Here is a 24079-nt window from a genome sequence, read left to right on the forward strand (position 1 = left end):
AAAAAAAAATATCCAAACTTAGGAAAATGAATTTAAAAAAGAATGACGATTTTTTTTAAATTGTTAAACGTTTCCCTCTGTTTATTTCAAAATGTATTATTTTCATATAATTAGTCATTTAATCTTTACGAAATTGCAATATATAAGAACAATGGTATTTTTCTTCCTTCTTTGATCTTTGTTTTTTTCTAGTAACAATTTGTATCAAAAACTTTATAAGTCGATTTGATTCGTGTTTGCGCTACATTTATGTACACGTGAAGAACTCACTTTTAAATAGTGTTTTCTTTGAAAACTCTTATTAATGGGAAGTTAATCATATATCTGTTATAAACAGATTCACCCAGAGTGTTTCAATTGATGCAGGTATGTTTTGACATTGTTTACTAGACTTTGCTTAATTCAACGCATCAGGATAACCATCCAATCATGTGTTAAAAATGATAATGTCAACCAGAATCTGAAATTATTTTCTTTGTTCACATTCTTCAAATGTACTTTAACATAATGATATATTTGAATTATATCTTGATAAAAAAACCAATGCATTGGTACTATTAAGGAAAAAGAAACCAAAATGTGATAAATTTGTAATAACTACATATGTCAATTTTGAAATTATTTAGAAACTAAAGTTTCAACTCCCTCAGGCATAGCTGGCTTTAGATGAATTTTGCTATTTATATTAGCTATTTTGACATATAGCTCTTTAACTGTTTCGGTACTAATACGTCTTCGGATTTCAAGTGTTTGATGAAGGTAAATCCAGAAAAACGCATCGGACGCAAGAAATTATTAAACGTGTTGTTTTCAATTGTTCACTGGGATAGCTTTGTTTCATAATAAACATAAATATTGTTTATTAAGTAAACAAGTATTCCAAATAACTATATAATGAGGTCTGGTTTACTTTTTTTGACATCTCATTACGTCCATGATTAATGTAATTCCAAATACAAATAGCGCATTAAATAACATGACAGTTTGCGTTTGTAAAAAAATTAAATTTTGACATACACAGCATCTAAATAGTTATCTTCCGATAGTGAACATAAATTTCCATTTGATAGAGATTCCGAATCTTGGTATGATTCACTTTCGGTATCGTCATTCGCAGTATTATCTATATGACAGTACGTGCTGCTTTCTATAGACCTATCGCTGAATTTATCGTCATCTGCTGCATACACGATAGGTTTTGTTCTGCCACTTTCTGGTTTTGATTTATAAGAAGTATTTTCACCATTGATCTTTGCTGGTACCTTGAAATGGTTGCTGCTGCAAGAAGAAGCCAAACTCGATTCCCTACCATGAAAGTCTTGCGACCTTATATTACATAGTGTTGTAGATTGTTTGGAAGTTTTACAAGTTTCTGGTTTTCGTGTGTTCTTTGAAGATGATTTGGTCGATGACTGGCTATTCACATCCATTTGACAGTAAAAACTACTTGTGTTAGATGTACTGTTACCGTTAAATTGATCTTCCTTACAATTTTGGTTTATGCCTTCATTGGTCTTTTCATCCTTTTCTTTAAAACCAACAGCACCACCATTAATATAACTTGCCGAAGCTTCTATTTTTGAGGTGCTGTTTGGATGGAATGAAATACCTTTGAACGTGTGACTTGTTTCTTGTGATTTTGCATCCGTATATTGATCTTGACATTCTCTTTCTGATGTTAGGATATTTGCGCATATGAAACCATTACTACGAAATGATCTTTCAGATGCTGATGTATTTCCAAACTGTGCATTATGATGTTTGAACGTACTCAGCTCAGATTCGGTGTCGCTATTAATACATGAAAACTGTTCGTTGTCTCTCGTAAAAGAACTTGTTCTAGATTCGAAACTATCAGTGTGTTGTCCCTTTAATTTAAACGGATTTGTTTCACCAGATTTTGGAATTGAAATTATTGGACAAGGGCATGTTGTTTCTACAGCTGGGTTAAATTTGTCTAAACTGATGTTGTCAAGGCTGTCACAGTTATCACTATCAAGGCTGTCATAGTTTTCACTATAGACACTGTTTGTTTCATTTAGAAGTTCATAACCCCTTTCTTGTTCTGAACCCTCTGGCACCTCGTACTTTTCTTGGTCAGAGTAGCTAGAGACCTGTTTTGTTGATGTTCTGAAATAGTAAACATCAAGTTACTGTATAGCATCAATATAGAACACTAAATAAATCAAACATTTTAATTGGCATCAATATCCATGTTATAGGTTTTGGTCTTCATATCAAACTACCCATGGTCTTTTATATGTACAGATTTTGAGTTACATTTATTACAAGTTAAATAAGGAGGATACTAAAACAGGTTGACAGCCACGCATTATAATTGCGCCATACCGCAATCAACAGTTGGCCCTGGGCTACAGTTTTCTAGATAAGAATAAAGGATCCATGTACAGCAGTAGTAATGTCTCCTTGACTTATGGTAAATGATTTACTTCGATATGTAACTTTTATCTCATGTGAAAAGGTTAAAACGTTTCCATTAAATAGCACAAGCTTGCTGTGGTCGAAAATGAATAAAACCAATAAATTATATGTTCCAAAAATTACTCAGCGTGTGTCGAAATAATAAAAAAATATCAGTTGAATAATAAAAAAAAAGTGAACAAAACTTTTTTGTACGCAAATTGTGGAAATTAATAGATCGTATAACCAGGTATGCCAATAAGTTCAAAATCAGCTTTTAAATGTTTTTTGTTATTGTTATATAATTTAATTTTGGATGTAATGCGTCTTCTGATTGGATGACGGTTTTTTGTTTATCAGCTCATAGACAAAATTTAGTCATGTGAATTCATCAACGTTTTTATGGTTAACTCTGGTTTCAAATGAAATTTAGAACTAAATTAAAAGAAATAACATAAATATTTTATATGTCTTTTCGAAATAAAATATAAAATGTGGTGCACACTTTAAAAATAATTCGCTTAGCGGGTTATTCAGTGTGCACCACATTTTTGATGTTATTTCTTCATGACAAAAAGAATTCGCTTAGCGGGTTATTCAGTGTGCACCACATTTTTGATGTTATTTCTTCATGACAAAAAGAATATTACAGTTATTCCTTAATCAGTTTTCTATCGTGATTGATAAATTGTTTGAAAAGCGTTGATATTATTGTAAATTATAACTACATCTATAACTTACTCCATGTTCCTTTTAATTTCTTTGAGAATATAATTAGTAGTTGGTCTGCGTGTTCTGTCTCTGTTCCAACAAAGCTTCATAATATCATACAACCAGTTAGGACAAGAATCTGGTTGCATTGGTACTTCTCCGCTGTAAAGGTTCTTTAGTAACTACAAAAGACAGAGGGTAGTTAGATTAGATTTAACAAAAAAACTCCGTATTAACTTGTTTATTGTTGAGTATATCGTCAACTGTAAAACAAGGGCTAGATACTCTGTCGGTCGCAGCAATTAGGGGTACTCCGTATGGAGCTCGGGTGATTTCGTCTATTGGTATTCTCCCATATTTGTATGTTTATTGCCGACTCTGTGTTATTTTAGCTGACATCAGCATACTGCTGCCATAATTGGTACGATTAAATGCCGTCTTTTGTGGACAAACTTAACACAATAAATCATTGTAAAATAGTTTTGTGCAAAATATTAACATTTGTCCATTTAAGCACATCATTCCTTTATTCGACGTATTAATGATGTACTTAGTTGAGGTTTTGGAATGTGTGTCAAATGTTAGGACTCCTTGTTTTTTTTGCCTTATGATACAACGTAAAACATGTTACCCCATAACACCCATTTGTCTTTTCATGTCAGGCTTAGTAACTAATAAATGATCATTTGCAAAAATTTAGGCTGATTCTTAATTTTCTTTCTTTTAATTTGAGACCCAAAAAAATACCAATGCAAATATAAGGCAAAATTCTAAAGTACGATGGTAGATCACGGTCACGATCAAGTGCGATGGTCCAAATGGTAAGTTTTGGAGGTTTAGAAAGTCTTTTTGCAAATGCTACTATGCTACGGCATAACATATGTGATATGCTTCACAATTTACCGGTAGGCTGAAGTGATTGTTTCCAAATAAAAGTCCGACTAAGTAAAAATTGCTATAAAGGTAATTAATGTTTTGCAAATATTATATTTCATGAAAAATGATTTTTTAACAATTCGAAACGTATTGAATATTTTGATAATGTTATTTCCTCTCTTACATTTGTCATTAAAAATTGAAAATAAAAAATTCGTTCATTGTCGGAATGCAACATTTATTTGTATAAACTTTAATCTTAATGCGAGAGAAATGCAATATTCGCCGAGCTTTCTTCTTTTTCGTAGCGATAACAATTACATGTTTTACTTTCTTTTAAAAACTGTACAGTATGAACTAATGTTTAAGGATGTCTGCTGCTCTAATTTAAAATAACAAGGATTTCATGTGGTTGCTTAAAATGAAAACAACTTTGATATTTAAACAAAATAAAGTAATAAAATCATTAGTCTCGTGTGTAGTTTTCAAAATACGAGACATTTAGAAAATGGCGGGAAAAGGGTTTTCTTCAGACTTTACTATTTGTTAACATTGGAATTGTTTTTTTACCCTTTAAACCAAGAAAAAATAACAAGGATTTCATGCCGCCGGATCACTAAATCTGAAATGATCTATTGAACAGATTTATGAAGACAAAAGTGGGGTGTCGTGTAAATAAAAATTTAATACATTTGGATGGATAAAACCTGAGAAAATCGAAAATATGACAAGAATTCAAAAACATGACCAGCAGACATACTTAAGCAGACAATTTATAGTTCACGCATGAAAAGATGTACTAGAATCTATTTTTCACCGACGTTACTTTTCATTAAAATCGACATCATTTTAACGGGGATCAGAAAGGAAACTATCACATAAAAACAATGATTCGAATGTATCTGTTCGCTTTAAATAGTAGCATGATAATATTAATTATCTTGGTGTTATCAGGGGTGTACAGAATTTTTCACCGTTGTTGAAAATTCATACACCTTGATTATCAATCAAGGAAATCAAGATAGGAAATACCAGCCGGGGAATATCGTATCAATTGGGAGATATATACTCCGTATACAGGCGCTGTTGGAGTGTTGCTACATAGAAATGGAAAGTTGACAATTGGGAAGCTGAAATCCTCTCTTTTGCCGTAAAGTTTTGTTTTCAACCGACCCTCATTGTCAATTTTGAGATGTAGGTCAAGATATGAGGCAGACTTAACTGTATATATTGTATCTTTCATCTCTAGTTCAATGGGATAGATTCGTTCAACAATGTCACAAAATTTAAATTGTTTAGTGAAAGAACATCATCTATATAGAGGAACGTAAAGTTAATGGATATTGCTAACTTCTTATCTTTCTTCCTACGAAGATCCTGTGGGAAGTCAGACTCAAAATACCAAAGAAACAAGTCGTCAAGAAGAGGGGCAAAATTGGTTCCAATTGGAATTCCATAAAACTCAAAAATTTCGTGCGTCGAGATTAATTTTAGATTGATCTTTATCACGAACGACTTTACCCAAATTTGTTTAAGCGAGGGATATCTAATTACATACCAAAACAAAACCCGTCTGGCGCAATATGGCAAAAAGGGACATTATAGTATTGGACATTCGATAACGAAGTACTGGCGACTGAGGACACAGTCAAGGTCAATAAGATACGAATCAAATATAACTTTAATAGACTAATGTTCTTAGTATGAAAAGGACAACCAATTATAGTTAACATAATCCTACCTGATGTATGGAATTAAATTATTGCTACGATTAAAGTTACATTTTAAATGATAACCTATTATTTCCGGAATTGCATTAACAAATAATGTTTTGATCTATTCACAAGTTAACTCGAATAGGTTTTAAAAAAAATGTGCAGATTTGTGATATAGTGTTTATTCTTCCGGCGGTGTCTTCTTTTGTACTGATTAAACGGTTTGACTTCAATCAAACCGAGTCTGATGGTGTGTTCCATATGTTTTCTTATATACAACTCTTTTACGTTAGTCGTATAGCATTTACATTCATAACACACCACTATAATTTTATATCAATTTTATATTAATAACAGTCAACAAAAGTCATTGATTTTCTATCCAAAATTATATAACTTTTACCTCTGAAATTGAAATTGTGGCAAACGGTGCACATTCTAACTCGCTAGCCATGTTGTCATGTTGATGAACATCAAGCGCCATGTAAAGTTCATAAATTACCATTGCAAACATGTAGATATCACCTTCCTTTGAGTACTGGCCATTTTGAAGAACCTCAATCGGTAACCTATTTTATTAAATTATGAATAATATTCAATTAAATCAAAAGTTTTGCAATAGTTGAATGTTAACAATCACTGATTTTTAATCGAAACAAATTAATGTATGTTTAGACTAAGATATTTAGCTGTCAGTAACTTTGATTACTCTTAGATCTGTACTTTGTGTCTTTTTTTTTAATTTGCTAGGGATATATAAATACCTTGCAACATCCGATCTGTGAAAGATGTTTTCTGCTTCGTATCGAACCAAAAGAAATTAACTATTTAAAAACAAAGTTTTACATATGTTATTGATGGGCCTTTTAAAGCAGACTATGATGTATGGATTTTGGTCATTGTTGAACGCGGTATTATGACATACCATTGTTAATGTCTGTACCATTAAGTTACTTGTGGAGAGTTATCTAGCCAATCCTACCACGTTTTCGTATTCTTATATAATGATGTTTGTTTAATCGTAAATTTATTAATCAATTTCCATTACATATTATAATGATCTTCGCAATAGTTTGTAAAGATGAAACATGTGTGAAATGGTGTGCTTACCCTTATCAAGAACCTTGGTTCACCTTTTTATGTTCAGAAGGGTATGTGCTGCTCGACAAGTATGTAATATAATATATTGACTTTTGTTTAATTGATCGTGGAACACTTTAAGAAATAACATGTTTCATTTATAATTATGTGGTTATTTTCTTCATCTGAAATCATGTAAATGGAGACAACAAAAGTGTACCATTGTTTAATACTCATACATATATTAAACGAAAACAAATCATGTTCACAAACCAATATTTCATTTCTCTATACAGGAAAATACTGCTGACTTGAATACAGCAAAAGAAACAAATTGTATCCAATAACGATGAAGAACTATCTTCCTATTGGTATGTGTATACATATGTTATCCTTAATCTGTGCGTATTTTAAATTTTGTTGTTTGTATTATACAATGATACAAGAAATAAAAATGTTACTGAAAGTTTTTGAGTGTAAATATTTTGTTATCAGAGCAAATGGAAATTACATGTGCTGGGCTCAAATCTATGGTGGTTCATGATCTATTGTAGATTCGCAATGTATGGTAATCGGACTTCATTTGTGTTTGTCGGAGTTTGTGTTTCTTTTGTGTCGTTTGTTTTTTCCATTTAAGTGTGAATTCATATTATTATAAGACGTTTCACGGTACTTTTCTTAGCCAAATTCATGTATTTAGTTTGATGTTATATTTGGTATCCTCATCGGGTTTTGTCTAATGCTCAGTTCGTTTCCGTGTGTGCTACATTTTAATGTTGTGTCGTCATTCTCCTCTCATATTAAGTGCGTTTCCCTCGGTTTTGGTTTGTGACCCGGATTTTTTTTCTTCTATCGATCGGTACACTACTGTTGCCTTTATTTTTGACATCCCAATTCTATGGCATATGTTGTAGAATCCAAATTAATTGCAAACTGTTTAGTTTTTTTTTATCTCTTATTCTCTCGATTTACATTTTCAAATATATGGCAGATTTTTTTTAAATTGCGGGCTAGTCAGTACATATATGAACGATGATATTTTAGCTGCTTCTAGAAAAAAGCCAGTATGCGAAATTAGGAGAACGACAACAGGAGCATATGCAGAAATATTTGTGAAATGAACCATGAATACTGGTCAACCGAATCGTATTCGAACTAGTATTCTTATATCATCCGAATGAAATGCGTAGGGAACCGTTACCGGAAACTCTAATTTCTTAAATATAATTTGAAAACCGGTATTTTTCTTTTCCGTCTATAAAACAAAAACATGATAATCAACGGCTTGAACGAAATATCAAAATCTGCTATAGAATTAGAGAAAATAAAAATAGGATCTGAAATAGTTACAAGGTACCAGGAATATAATTTAATACGCCAGACGTGCGTTTCGTCTAAGACTCATCAGTGAAGCTCTTATCAAAACCGTTATAAAATCAAACAAGTACAAAGTTGAAGAGCATTGAGGAAACCCACCATAAATTTAAGTCTTGATTGTACATTCTTACCAGCGTCTCCTGTCCTCTTTGACTTCATCTATAATACAATCGTCTAGGACGCCATTTGGATCAAACCACACCATTCGACCAAGTCGTGGCATAGTGATCTGCAATTGTTGGTAAACTGATATAGGAATAGATATAATCATAGGAACTTTCATTTCCTGTTATTTTGCTACACATTGCTACATGTATATGTACTGAAAAGTGCAATATAGTAATCAAAAGACTTCTATGAAAATCCTATTTAATTCTGCAATATAGATCAATTTTAATGATTCACAATCACTTATATCCTACTGAGATAAAAGATTTAAAAAAAAAAGTCAGATTCGAAGTAACTATATTTCGTAAAATATTGTCTATTTGTTATATGTGTGTCAGTTGGATTTCTACCTTAGAAATTGAGTTAACAACAGCGAGAGCAAAATAATAACATGCAAACTGTTCAATAAACTCTTATGTTAAATGCGTTTCCCTCGGTTTTAGTTTGTTACCCCGATTTTGTTTTTTGGTCTATGCATTTATGAGTTTTGAACAGCGGTATACTACTGTTGCCTTTATTTACGTCTGTAATAACAAATAGGTTCTTCGATAATGTTTGTTTCACAATTTACTGTAGATTTTAAATTCATTCATCGATTTGAAACATTGGTTTATACCAATCAAATCAATTAATTTTACATATGTAAGCCCTTTTTTGTTTGAATATCGTATAAGCATAAGTATGATTTTTAAGTCGTTTATTTTCGTATATGCTTTTGAAGAATTTTGTTTTCTAGATTTTTATCTAAATTCCCATGTAAAGATCGATGAACTCAATAATTTGTTTGGCTTAAATGAATAGATGGTTCTTTTGGTGAATGATTTTCAACACGAGCCACGTCACCATTGACATTCCTTTCGAAATGAACAAGTTCATTGAAATATTAAAGTAAAATGTACGTCACTATTTGTATCTTTTACTTTTAACTTATCATTTTGATATTTAACATGACTGAGGTCATGAAAATATTGTGATTAATTATTCATAATTATTTTCAAGATGGCTTGTGATAAATTTATAGTAGAAGATATGTGATCGCCAGAATTGTCGCTCTTTCAGAGGCCATGTTTTTTCCCAATTTTAATGTTTTACCGTATTTGTATATTCTTTAGTAATTGATGATAAGATCTTTGAACAGCAATTAACTTCTGTACTGTATACTTTTAGCCTCCAATGAAAATTAAGGAAAATACCTCATGATTAGTATCCAATACGAAGATATTATCAGCACATAAATCTCTGAGTATCCAGTTTCGTCTATGCATCTCACCAATGAATTTAACTATTTTTTGTACTATCTTCAGATATTCATATTCATTTTCATCTGGATCACCACAGAAATGTTTGAATGCTAGTTCTAACAGATTTGTACTTTTATGAAGTTTGTATTTCTATAAAAGAAATATTGTTAATTAATTATGCACCTCTTTGATTTCAATAACAAGTATAAAGTCTTAAACATGTAATAAAAGTAACAATCTCCTAAGCAGGCTATACTCAAGTATCAATTTAACAGTCACAATCATCTTTATAAGTTAAATACGATAAGACTTTTTCCGGTAAAAAAGAAGACTTTTATATTTTTGTCACAATTTGTTCCATTCGATTTGTGTTTGATTGTTATAAAATAAGGCTAATATCTACAACTTTACTTTAAATAAATTAGTTCCAATGCCTAACAATCTCTTTTTAAATTTAATGAATTTAAATCTTCTCATTTTCTCTCTTCAATCTTGATACTTTTGTTGTTTTAGTTGATATAAAACTTACCAGTAATAATTGATAATTCCCATGTATATTTCTTCTTTCCTCTCTACTTGGAGTATCTAACATTTGTAGTACCTCTGTACATGTCTGTTTGTCGAGATGAGGTAAAGACTGGATAAAATCGATAGTTACTGGTTCCCAAACAGCAATAAAACTGTGCTGATAAGGGAGAAAATTTTAAAAGATAATAAATCATTACATATTATCGTTTATCAGCTCAACGAGATTGTTTTTTTGAGTCTGTACGGTGAAAGTTAGAACAACAATCAGGTTGAGAGGATCAATGATAATCTGTTTATCGTTATTTACCTTTAACCACCATGCCAATTTCATTACCAACGACACGTGGACCCTTAGTTTCTACCGATAATTTTTCATATCATATCGCTAAGAAAGGCAATTATCAGTCAGTATAATCAAACAAAAAATTCGTAAAATATAGTTGATGTATCTGATGGAATTATTACCCTCTAAGCGAAGATATTTGAAGTCTTTTTTTTCTAATTTAAAAAAAAATGTTTTACAGCCTAAATCTTCTTTTTTTTTTATTAGAGTAAACTTATAAAGTATCAATAAAAGGTATATATTCAATAAAAAAAAATCTATGCCACTTTTCCATTAAGAACAACTTTTATATTATACAGAATTGTATATTTTAAGAGAAAGAAAGAGACCCCTACTTACAAAGAATAGAGAAACATGTATTCGTTCATGATTAACTAAGCAATTTTGATTTTCATTTAAATTCATTGTTGCAGAAAAAAAAACCAGTAATTATAATTACCCCTTTTATATACCTTGTCTGATAGCTGACAGAAAAATATGATACATTTTTCTAAAGAAAATGAAAATAAAAGATGTTTTATGCCTGCCATTGAGACAACTCTTCACAAGAGAGCAAATGACACAGAAATTAACAATTATAGGTAACTGTACGGCCTTCAACAATGAGCATAGCCTATACTGCATAGTCAGCTATTAAAAGCCCAAACTGACAAATGTGAAAGAATTCAAATGAGTTAACTAACGGCCTAGTTAATGCCCAAGCATTTGTGTATACCTATTTCATCTGTCGATGTATATTATAATGTTTTTATATAACACTTACCTTTGCTTGAATTATAGGTTGGTCTGGTGCCTTAATGTCGGCTTTCGTAATTTGTAATGCATTTAATATGCGCCTTTGTGACTTTCTAATGTTAAAATACGATTGTCTAATCACATCTGAAATTTTAAAACACAACCACTTCAATATCAGCGTTTTAATGTCATTATCAAACAGACATTTAAAGACTTACAAATTCTGAGTTGTGATTCATTTGAACTTACATACAGCTAGACATGTTTATATACACAAATTATTTTAAATGTAAGGGAAACTTTGTAAGTTACCGGCCCATGGAAAATAGATTATTGTAGTTGATGGACAAAATCGAAAACAGTAAAACATACAAACCTCTGTTCTGTGTGTTATTGTGTTTCAGCTGTTCAAACAAGGAAGGCAGTCCCTAAAAATAATTGAAAAGTAATATCGTTTATACTTGTAACTATGAATACGCTATGAATAATATAGTAAATAAGCTCGATATTTCTCTCTTGAGGCATACAAAGTTTATATTGGGTAAACATATTATTGTGCCTTATAAAAATTTTGAAAAAGTAAATAAAATGATCAATACAAAAGTTCTTTATCATCAGAAGAAATTTATGAGGCAAAACACTCTTATTTTTTGTTTAGACAAATAAAACAAATAAATGTGGAATAAGAAAACAAGAAAAAGAAATGATATTTTATAACAAACTGATCCTGCACTCTATCGTTTATCATGTATTCATTTAATTGAAATATTCATAAATAAATCGACATTTGCAAAAAGGTTAATGCAGGAAACATACCCTTTCAGGAACATCATGCTGAAGATCTAATTCGGGGTATTTTTTGTCTTCATCAAATATATGTGACACCAAATTACGTCTTCCTTAAGTAATATGATAACATAGCTACAGAATTAACTCAAACATTCATACACAAAAAAATATGATGCCTAATATACATTTCAAGTTAGAAGATGTATGATCACCAATTACCAAGTTATTCGTCACCGACAAAATGACTTGTTGACCGGCTCGGTTCATAAAATTGAAACACAATAACAATGAAATGAAAATTTAAAAAAGGCGCAGACACATATTACGGAAAGCAACGATTTAAGAGTACTTCAGTTTCTAAAATATTTTTTCAAGCTTTAACTAAATATGGTTACTGTTCTATCGTTTTTAGTCCAAATAATTACAAATTTGTCATTCAAAATCATCATTGTCATATTCCCGGATTGTGACTGTTAACCGAGTATGAACTTGCAATGCTGTATGATGTGGTATTTTGCACATCCAACATTAATGTTTTTATTTTTCATGTTTCTGTTATCATTTCGGTTTGATAATGTGTTATTTATTATATAATTAGTTATCAAAGGTACCAGGATTATAATTTTGTACGCCAGACTTGCGTTTCGTCTACATAAGACTCATCAATGACGCTCATAGTTTTAAAGCCAAACAAGTACAAATTTGAAAGCATTGCATTTTCATACAATCTTGGTCATGGAAATTTTTTGGACAGGTATTGTGAAAATGATTGTTAAAGTATGAGATAACATGTAAGTCACGTAGGCGTGTCACTGTTTGTGATATCCTGTGATTGTCTGTTGTTCATGAAATATGTTTGTTGTTATTTTGCGGTTTGCTTGTTTGAGTCTGTAGACTATGATATTATTTGTTTATAGATATAGGAAGATGTGGTGTGAGTGCCAATGAGACAACTCTCCATCCAAACAACAATTTAAAAAGTAAACCATTATAGGTTAAAGTACGGCCTTCAACACAGAGCCTTGGCTCACACCGGACAACAAACTATAAAGGGCCCCAAAATTACTGGTGTAAAACCATTCAAACGGGAAAACCAACGGTCTAATCTATATAAACAAAACGAAAAACGAGAAACACGTATATATTACATAAACAAACGACAACTACTGTACATCAGATTCCTGACTTAGGACAGGTGCAAATTGTTTGATTGTTTCTCTGTAATAGACACTAAAATCAACTAAAATACATTTCATGGATTTAGTATTTTAACGTCACCGATAGTAACAGAAGACATGACATGTGCAATTCCAAAAATAAAAGTATCGACACGCAGTAGGATACGAAGGAGCTAACCTCTTAATAGAAAAAAGAACGTGAATGTGTATGTATACTTCCGGCTTGAAAATAATACATTTTTTTTCAAATTGCTGATAACAAATAGTCCGTGTCTATGTTTGTTTAGTGTTCGTATTGGTTGCACTTATTATGTTGTTCCGTTGGTTTCCTCTTATATGTATTGTGTTTCCCTCGGTTTAAGTTTGTATCCCAGATTTGTTTTCTCTCAATGGATTTATGACTTTTGAATAGCGCTATACCACTGTTTCATACACAAATACGTATTGCTTATGATCTTATGTTTTATGACATTGTTTATAAATACTTTACCAAAATGCTGATATTTGTTACCTCCATTAAGAGAAATGAGTATACTGTTGAGTAGTTTTCCTATCCTACATATATCTATACGGTCCTCTGGATTTGTCATGCAACATCCTATTATGATATCATGTATGTCTTTGGGGATGCATGGCCATTTCTGTGGCTTTAAATCTTGAAAAACAATCTAAAATATAGGTAAACTCATCAAAGATACCTGGCTTTGCATTTTGTTCGCCAAAAGCTCGTTTGGTCTACAAACGTCTCAACAGTAAAGATCGAGTGTTAAAAGGCAAACAGAAAACTAAACATACTGAAAAAATAAATAACATTTTTTTTCGAATTCGAAGGAAAGTTGAGAATGGAAGTCTCTAAAAAAATTGCAGAATCACTTCTACAGTACAGTACAGCTAAAGAAATGATACTTCCTCTATAAATTCAATTGTCATTGCCGTATGCATAGAACCTAAATGTGTCAATGATTTGTTTACATATTTACATATTCTAACAGCTGTTCAGTTGGAGTTCCGTACACTTCAGTATAAGGATGGCAACCGTGGGTAAACACTTCATAAATAAACTGTCCTATCATCCACGTATCCGTTTTAGTATCATAGTGGTCCTCTAAAATACTCTCGGGGGCTGACCATAAAACAGGTATCTCAGTGTTTTCCAAATCTGCATACGAAAAGAAAAAGTCATGTTTGCAGAGTTTTTCTTATATGTAGAACACATTTGCAAGTGTTTATAAAGTTAAAACTAAAGATACCATGCATTACAATTACAAATATGCATTACCATGTCTGCTTTGTATCCAGGTATCCGAAATTGATATGTTTTAAGTTACACAAAATTGAGAATGGAAATGGGGAATGTTTCAAAGAGACAACAACCCGACCATAGAAAAAACAACAGCAGAAGGTCACTAACAAGTCTTCAATGTAACGAGAAATTCCCGCACCCGGAGGCGTCCTTCAGCTAACCCCTTAACAAAATATATACTAGTTTAGTGATAATGAACGCCATACTAATTTCCAAATGTACACAAGAAACTAAAATTAAAATAATACAAGACTAACAAAGACCTGAGGCTCCTGACTTGGGACAGGCGCAAAAATGCGGTGGGGTAGAACATGTTTATGAGATCTCAACCCTCCCCCTATACCTCTAGCCAATGTAGAAAAGTAAGCGCATAACAATGCGTACATTTAAAATTCAATTCAAGGGAAGTCCGAGTCTAATGTCAAAAGATTTAATCAAATAAAATAAACAAAATGATAATTATACATAAATAACAACAAAATACTAGCAGTTAACTGACATGCCAGCTCCAGACTTCAATTAAACTGATTGAAAGATTATGATTTCATCATATGAATATCAGGTACAATCCTTCCCGTTAGGGGTTTAGTATCATATCATCATAAAATATATGAGAAGAACATAACCTGTGTCATGCCAACAACTGGTTTTTGAATAAATGTTTTTAGTTCCGATGCAAAGACCCTATAAGTGAATCAATATTAACGCCAAAATATGCAATCTTTAATGACCTTTAATGACACTATTCCAAAATATTTCAATTTTGGGAAAATTAAATATTCAAAGCAGCATACAATCGCGCTTAAAGATGAGACAAAGTCTTTCACTTAGAATAAAAAAAATTGCAGCCGAAAACTGTTTTCAAAAACAGGAAAGTAATTAAAAAAGTATCTGAAGAGTAAGGCCTTTTTCAACTGATTTTTATAGTTCGTTCTTTTTTTATGTTGTACTGTTATACCACTGTCCCAGATAAGGGGGAAGGTTGGGATCCCGCTAACATGTTTAACACCGCCACATCATTTATGTATGTGCCTGTCCCAAGTCAGGAACCTGTAATTCAGTGGTTGTCGTTTGTTTATTTGTTACATATTTGTTTTTCGTTATTTTTTTTACTTAGATAAGGCCGTTAGTTTTCTCGTTTGAATTGTTTTTCATTGTCTTATCGGGGCCTTTTAAAGCTGAGAATGCGGTATGGGCTTTGCTCATTGTTGAAGGCCGTACGGTGACCTATAGTTGTTAATATTTGTGTCATTTTGGTCTTTTGTGGATAGTTATCTCATTGGCAATCATACCACTTCTTCTTTTTTATATAATACAAAATAAAACAATATTTAAATAACCTGATATGAATCCAGTGTTGTTTCCTAAAACCTTTGACACACTGAAATCGTGCAAAACAACATTGCTTTTCCTCAAGCTAAAGGCAAATGTCGTCACGTTCCGATGGATGACTGCCTTGTTGTGGAGAAACCCAACAGCATCAACAGCATCGGACACCATTGTTGTTAATTCCCTGCAGGAAATCCATCTGCATACTTTTCTTGCATCTAAAAGATGTGTGTTTAAGTCATAATCTATTGACTGATCTGTTATATAGAATATTGGTAGAGGTCTACATTGAAACGCAATCAGTTGAATCAGATTATGATGAACCTTTTCATCTTGTAGATGTCTCAGGATATCTAGGGTATTCAAATGTTTACTGGTTTCACCCTTTTTTGCTTTATGTTTGTAGTCTGTCATGCTTCCTTCACTGATACAATGAAGAGTAGGAATCAAAGCATAAAGAACAACATTTTTGTCTTCAGATACTGTCCCTCCAAACTTTACCCATGCCGGTTCGAATCCCACATTGGCTGACTGTTGGATAACTCTGTCTATTTTGAAGTTAATTGCAGATAACTGGTGAACAATATGTTTGCTGGCCTTATCTCTTATGTCTTTTGACCTGTGATTATTCTTTGAAAACAAATATACCATGTTTTGCGCGATGTCTTTAGTTTCTTTGAAGAGAAGTGGTTCGGTGAGATTAAGAATATAAAGTCTGTCCATTTGAATGATCTTTGTAGTATCAGTGAATAAGTTTATAATCTTACATAACTTCATCTGATATTCGGTGGTTGTTCTTGGCAAGTGTAAACCTGTTTATCAGGAAAATACCGATTTATTACATGCATCTAATTTTATCGTGAGTGTGGAATTACAATATATTGTCTTGATTAATTGTATTTCAAAATGTATTTCTGATACATATATGAAAAGATCTTTTATTCTAATAAAAACTTTAAAATTTTTAATTTTCTGTAATTAGATATACAATTTTACATGACCTCTACATTTCTACCATTAAACGAAATTCCACATCACCAGTTTGAAAAATGCCGTTGTATTATGAAAGCAGTGGTTGCAAAACAGAAATATTAAGGGGATCTAGTATATATTTTATTCTTATTTTACATATGCATTTTTATGTATGTAACAAAGAATAAAATTTTAAAATATTTTCCTTAAAACAAAACCCTGGAATGTCAAATATGATGTTGCTGGGTCAAGAACTTTAAGATAAGTCACAAGATTGTTCTAATTCAAGATCATTCTACTTTTTGAATGAAAAACACATGCAAATGACTAACAATTATCAAACAATGCTTTGTTTATTAGGAGTTTGTACAGGCAAAAACAAAGGAGCACACCAAAAGTTTTATTTTTTTCATGCTCATTGTTTTTGATTCGGTCCCTTTTATTGTACCAAATAAGATAGAAAAAATAACTGGTTGAGCAGTAATTTATTGATATTACTTTCTATATCGTTAAGTATTTTTCACTCGTTGTTTCGTCATACCAACACTATTATCTTTCAATATTAATTCAACGAATATCAATATAAATCAACACCACCAAATATTTATCAATAGATTAATGAAGAAACCTTACATAATAGTCCAGTCAATCTAGCATAAATTTGACCCTAACCTGAAAGTAATTGCAACAGAAGATTTTAAAGTTTTAATCTTTAACATTTTACCCCAAATATACACAGAAAAAAGTCCCATAAAATATAACTTGAGGAAAACTAAAAAAATCACCATTTAAAATTCCTATGGAGATTTGCATTGAAAAGGGAAATAACTCTTGCAAAAAAGGCAGAAATATCAATAAAAATTGATACAAAATTATAACTTTACCGCTTCTATTTATCAGAATGTATTGATTCTTGATTTTTTAGCAATCTTTAGAGTATTACAAACAACTCTAAAGGTGTTTTCATATATTTTATCAAGCTATACTCTAGATTTCGTAATTTATTAGTTGACCATTTATTGAAATTTTTAACATGTAAAGGTAAAGAATCTCAAATTTAATAAAAATAATTAAGCACGTATTCTTCTTTTTGTGGTTTAAAGTTTCTGTAGATAAGTAAGTTGCTGAAAATATATAATATACAGATATAAACAATACCAAATTTTCACATTATTTTTTTTAAATGGTTACAAAGCTTCAAATTTGCAATTTCTTTAATGAAAAATTCCCGAAAAAAATTTAACTACCCATAACATTTCGGTTTTGTACATTTCATGAGCAGAAGATTATACAATTTAGTCAAATACAAACTTATAACCCCATCAAAGTATCATATTATACAATAAATTTCAAGAAAAACAACCAAAAACTGACCCAAAAAGACTAATTTTTGCAAGAGTCATCTCCCCTCCCAATGTTAATTTCCATAGGAAATTTAAAATGCTGATTTTGAGTTTTCCTCACGTTAGATTATATGGGACTTTTTTCTGTGTATATAAAAGGCATAATACTATAGATTAGAACTAAAACATTTTCTGTTGCAATTAGTTTGAGGTTAAATCTTAGTTTGACTGGTCTATAAGTCCAAACAAACATTAACAATAGGCATGCGATATTTAATCATTTATAGAAATTACAAAGCATGCTTGGCACATACATAATTAGAAAATAATTGATATATATTTACCTCTATATAGGAACTGCGTGCATGAATATTTAAAAACAAAGATAATTAACTATCTAGATTGAATCAATATGACACTAGCATGTTTTTGATTATAATTTAATCAAAATAAAAGTATATTATCAGAATGTTTGTTCGAAATCCAAAATAGCTAAATCAATATTAAAAGTATCGGAATCAAGTCTCAATATACCCTTAAGATATAATGACCAGCAACTATCCAGCAACTCATCATGCCGAATACTTAAAATAATATTCCTATACAGATTTCGATTTAATCTTGATTTATCATCGCTACTCTTTTCATATGATCATGCTGATTCTTTAAAATTGGTCTAATTGGCAATCATACCACATCTCCTTATTTTGATATTGCTGATAAACCTACTACCAATATTTTCCCGTTCACCAATCGTAATTTTTTAATGGTTGAAAAACTGTGGCAATGAAACTGACGTTTTGTTTATAGTCACAATTTTATGAACTATTGCACTTGATTGTACCAATTTTAATAATCTATCATCATTATATCATTATATTGAGTACATTAATTCTTTATATCTGAGTTGTCTCAAGCTGCATACAAACACATCATCTAAAAATACTTTGAACAATCGTTTGGTGTGTGTTTATTTTTTTTTAAGATTAAATAAGTTATGTACAGTTTTGTAAATCATGAGGTATAATGAAAATATAGACGTACGTGACTAAAAAATTTTCATATCGTATTTCTTTGGCTTTAATGAAAGTCTCTGATTATTATAAGTATGTTATAATTGTTATGAAATTGAGAAAAAAAAATGGGGAATATGTCAAAGCGACAACAACCCGACCATAGAGCAGACAACAGCCGAAGGCCACAAATGGGTCTTCAATGTAGCGAGACACTCTCGCACCAGATGTGTCCTTCAGCTGACCCCTTAAAAAATGTTTACTAGTACAGTGATAATGGATGTCATACCAAACTCCGAATTATACACAAGAAACTCAAATTAAAAATCATACACTACTAATAAAGTCCAGAGGCTCCTAACTTGGAACACGTGCATAATTGCGGCGGGGTTAAACATGTTTATGAGATCTCAACCCTCCCCCTATACCTCTAGTCAATTTAGAAAGGTAAACGCAATACAATACGCACATTAAAAATCAGTTCAAGGGAAGTTCGATATCAGAAGATTTATTAAACAAAAGAAAATAAATAAAACGACAATAATACATAAAAAACAACGGACTACTAGCAGTTAACTAACATGCCAGCTCCAGACCTCAATTAAACCGATTGAAAGATTATGTCTTCATCATACTTGTTTTACGTATACGTTTAATATGATAATTTTACCTTTGCATAAGCGCTGTACAACGCCTTTCGTTATCAACAACAGCTGAGGAAATATGGTCTGCATAGATTTCTTTAAAACCTTGTCAAGCAAAATGACTGACAAGTCTGACAAAAAGTCAACAATTTGTATCTCGGTCTTCAACATAATCTTAAAAATAGAAAATATGTGTATTCTTATCTGTTTACATCATTCTACAAAAATATATCACTGGTAATTCGATTTTAATCTTTCAATATGATATTTACAGGACTTAAAAGACGAAGCAATACATGTTTATGTCATTTGCAGTCTTTCGGTCAGTTTTGGGACTTAGTTTTGTCAGGTAGAGTTCATTTGGTTATTTTTAGATGAGTGCGTTGGCTGAATGATTTTTCAGTTATTTCACTCTCCAATCCCGCCGCTGAGGACTTCTCGTTTGAAAAGCGAAAATGGATGGAGCTTAAACCAGTGCATTAACTTCCATGTTTTTTTGTCTGAGTCGGTATTTGTTTTTGGGCAAAGCGAAATGAATCTTTATCAGTTTTTCAAAGCTATCAATCAAATATTTTGTTTCTAAATCTTGATTCAGAATTTTTTTTTTGGCCCCTGCTTGATCAGAAGATTTCTATTTTTTTCATCAAATTTGGGATCAGAATATCTTTTAAGAAAGAAAAAAACATATACCCCACCCCTTCCTTCTGCAAGTTAAAATTAGATTCCCCCAATGAAAGATTAAAACAAACATTTTCTACATTTGTTTTACTTGGATACATATTTTATTAAATAGAATCTATTCATAGTCTTTAAAAAATATATACATGCACTTGATGTTTAGTCATTTTCTTTATTTCCTACAGGTCTATTTCCGAGTATTTGATATGCTTTAAGTTTTCCCCCGGACCATGCACGCATTCAAAATTCAACCTTTGCAATCAATTAACCGACCTTTCTCCAGCTTTTGGGAATGAAAGACTATTTTCATTTACTTTCATAATTGGGATTAGTGATGCGTTTCCTTTTCATCACAACGTCCTTTAAAACTACAGTCTTTTATCAGATTTTAGAGCAAATAAATATAGAATAAACGAATAAATTTATGCATTTACCCGTCCCCCTTTATTTTCACTCCCAACCACATCTTCTTTTTCAAGAATTTTCGGGAAGAAAACATATTCAATAAGACATAAATTACTATCGAGTATGAATCTGACGGCAACAATTCTTTAAATTTTAAACGTACCTCTGTCGGACAAACAGATCAAACTGACATCTGCTGCATGTGATTTTTTTTAATCAGATATAGTATCACACCACTATTTGATTGGCGTATCGAAAAGTAAAAAAAAGTTTAATTGGTCAGGGTTTAACCTTCGACATGTGTCATTTTCCATTAATGTTACAAATCATACATAGACACGCATAACTCATTAACATATTTAATCCAATCAAAGCTTTTCGTGAAATAAATAAGTTAATTTGTAAAAGACATGCTATATATATAACTTAGCCCTTGTTCAAACGATTCATTAAGTGTAAAAAGAAGACGAAAGATACCAGACCGAAAGTCAAACTCATAAATCGAAAATAAACTGACAACGTCATGGCTAAAAATGAAAAAGACAAACAGACAAACAATAGTACACATGACACAATATAGAACCCTGTACATGTATCAATGAACGTGATTCACTGAACTTACCACAATCTTATAGTCTGAATAGTTTTGAATTTATCGCTTAAGAAAAATTGTTGAAAGACAGACCACACATTACAAAATAGTAAATTGTTCAGACATTACAAAAATGACATAAATATCAAAATGAGCTTTTAAGGTTAAATTTTTATTAACAGTATATGTTTCTGTGCAGCATTCGCAATAAATTGTATTGATATTTTCTATTTCTAACTTTTCCTTTTTCGCTCACGCATGGATATTAGTTGTTATGTCATTGAACTAACTGACAACTGTGTACTCTAATTTTCTCGATTCTTAGATATCCATTTAGAATAATTGGATGGAGAGTCGTCTCATTGGCACTCATACCAAATCTTCTTATGCTATAACCTATGCATTTGCTAAATCAATGTTTCTTTAGTAGTTTTAATTTTACATTATATGTCAACTTGAATAGTTACAAATAAAAACTTACCTGATTAATAACTACCATGAGTAAGGAATACTGTTCTAAATATGTCATTGATTTAACAAATTTCTTTTTCAGTTCATCACGGCTGCTCTCGTTCATTAAAGCATCTCTGAAGTTTCCCATTTGTAGTGGGCTTGATTTCATGCCAATACATTTCATGTAATGCAGCAGTTTTCGGAGAAAAAGTAGCAAATATTGACACTGACTAGAGAGAGAATTGTCTGAAATAATTTTATTAATCACAGATAATGAATTTTCGGTAAATATCTGTATATCTGGTCCCAAGTTTGACTGTGATAAACCACTAACACAAGATGCCAGATACAAAACAGCAGTCGTATCTAAAGTTAACGGTAATAAACTAACCATAGCAAATTGATTAGCGGACCATTTCCTACATAACTCAAATAAATGTTTAACTCCTTTCAACATTTCAGTAACCCTGATACATCGAGTGCATAGATTTGTTTGTAGCTGATATGTATCAATTGCACTGAAAACACTCGTTTGAATCCTGCGATCATCGATATCTAATAGATTAATCATCCCAAGAAAATCCCCGTTTCTGATAAGTTCTTTGATAGTACAGGACATAATTTGTTTGGAGAGGTCTTCTCTATCTTCTTCTGTTGCTCCATTGAAGCGTTGTTTTATATCGTTTTGTGATGAAACGAGTGAAACTAAACAATAAGGAAATAATTATATTTTTTTATAGATAAACTGATAAAGAGGACTAAAGATACTAGAGGGGCAGTTAAACTAATAAGTAAGTAAGGGTATAATTTTATTGTTATTTCTAATGCTATTTGTATCTTTAACATTATTATCATTTATAATAGTAATAATCCTTATTGATTTAATCATTTCTGTCGTGATAATAGTATCTACTAGTAATTCCTTTCGGTTTGTCGGTTGTCTATGGATATGATTACAGACATAAAAAAGTGAAGTTACACAGTTGTATTACTTTTAACCGTTAGAGCAAATAAAATTTGATTAAGTAGTCATTTTGATTAAGCTAAAATGAATTACGTTTAATGGTTTAAATAAAACAAAAGATAATGATTCGTGGTTGAAGTTTTTGTCAAATACTTACAATTAGTTCCATTTATTAAGTTTATAAACATATATTAATCAATGCAAAAAGGGGATCAACCCATTTGCTTTCAAACTCATATGTGGAGTTGAAATCAAGGGTATTGGGTGGAATCTTTTCCAAATAGATACCAAAAAGATAATTGAAAAGGTCATCGAATTTAATATTAAATATTGATAATCATGTTAAACAGAGAAGGATAAAGTTCGTGTGTTTTTTGTTCTTAATTTTCATTGTATTGTCAGGTTTTTGTTTCATCAACTGTTATCTCTTATAATGATGTGTTCCCCAAGGTGTTTTTATTCGTAAACCGGAGTTGTGTTCTTTCTATCGATTTATCACATTTAAACAGTTGTATACTACTGTTGTCAATATTTAACAAATATTTAGTACTTTTAAGAAATAGATGAATATGAAAGTAAAAAACCTTTAGGGATACAAGATGAGCGTAGCACATGTGTTCCTCTGTTTTCTGCATCGCTGGTATCAAATGTTTCTGCATTTATAAAGCCACTGGGAACAGTATTCGTACAAAATTCTAGTTTATCTAGAGTAGGTGATGTGTCTAGTTTTTTTACATTTGTCTGTTCAGTATACGGTGTCTTCGTTCTTTGTGGAATTGAGGGAGGGTCTGCATGTAGTTGATCAATAGATGGGTACCTATCTTGATCTGTCATATCTACTATTTGTTGAATATGTTGTATTATTTTGTTGCTTTCAAACACCGTAAAACGCGTAAAATCCGTCAATTTTCTGAGACGATCTGTTGATCTTGCTACAATGATAACTTTACTACGGAATGATTTAAGATCTTGCTTGAGTATTTTCTCCAGAGATGATTTCACATGATTACAGTAAAACACCAACACAAACTTTGAATCTTTAACCTTACTAAGTAAGGCTAAAGATAACACGGGTTGGCATTGGTTTATTTCATAATCAGTTGTTGTAAAACCAACAGTTTCGAGCTCTTTTCTAACAGGTACTGCATGAAGACAAGATTCGTTGTTAGAACATTTGACGATAGTGCCGTCGTAACACGGTAAAGCAAAGTTTTGTGCCAT

At 31.3% G+C, this 24079-nt stretch overlaps 1 protein-coding gene across 1 annotated transcript; it reads right to left on the reverse strand.

Moving 5' to 3' along the window:
* Positions 1-1001: 1001 nt before the first annotated feature.
* LOC134722487 (uncharacterized) lies at positions 1002-24079 on the reverse strand. The gene is made up of 15 exons (XM_063586109.1): positions 23443-24079; positions 21923-22599; positions 19793-19940; positions 15806-16606; positions 14143-14321; positions 13674-13830; positions 12012-12094; positions 11572-11623; positions 11224-11339; positions 10119-10274; positions 9542-9739; positions 8312-8409; positions 6127-6292; positions 3163-3314; positions 1002-2130 (listed from the first exon to the last, which is right to left on the reverse strand). The coding sequence occupies exons 1-15, from the start codon at positions 24077-24079 to the stop codon at positions 1002-1004; spliced, it is 4749 nt and encodes a 1582-aa protein (XP_063442179.1).

Source organism: Mytilus trossulus, chromosome 6 (assembly GCF_036588685.1).
Source record: "Mytilus trossulus isolate FHL-02 chromosome 6, PNRI_Mtr1.1.1.hap1, whole genome shotgun sequence".
NCBI lineage: Eukaryota > Metazoa > Mollusca > Bivalvia > Mytilida > Mytilidae > Mytilus > Mytilus trossulus.

Excerpts from the sequence above, each read along its gene's own strand:
- LOC134722487 (XM_063586109.1), bottom strand. The coding sequence starts at position 24,079 with ATGGCACAAAACTTTGCTTTACCGTGTTACGACGGCACTATCGTCAAA. Across the intron at positions 14,322-15,805 it reads CAACACTGGATTCATATCAG|ATTTGGAAAACACTGAGATA; the intron begins GTTATTTAAATA and ends TTTCGTATGCAG. Across the intron at positions 12,095-13,673 it reads ACTCATTTCTCTTAATGGAG|GAAGACGTAATTTGGTGTCA; the intron begins GTAACAAATATC and ends ATATTACTTAAG.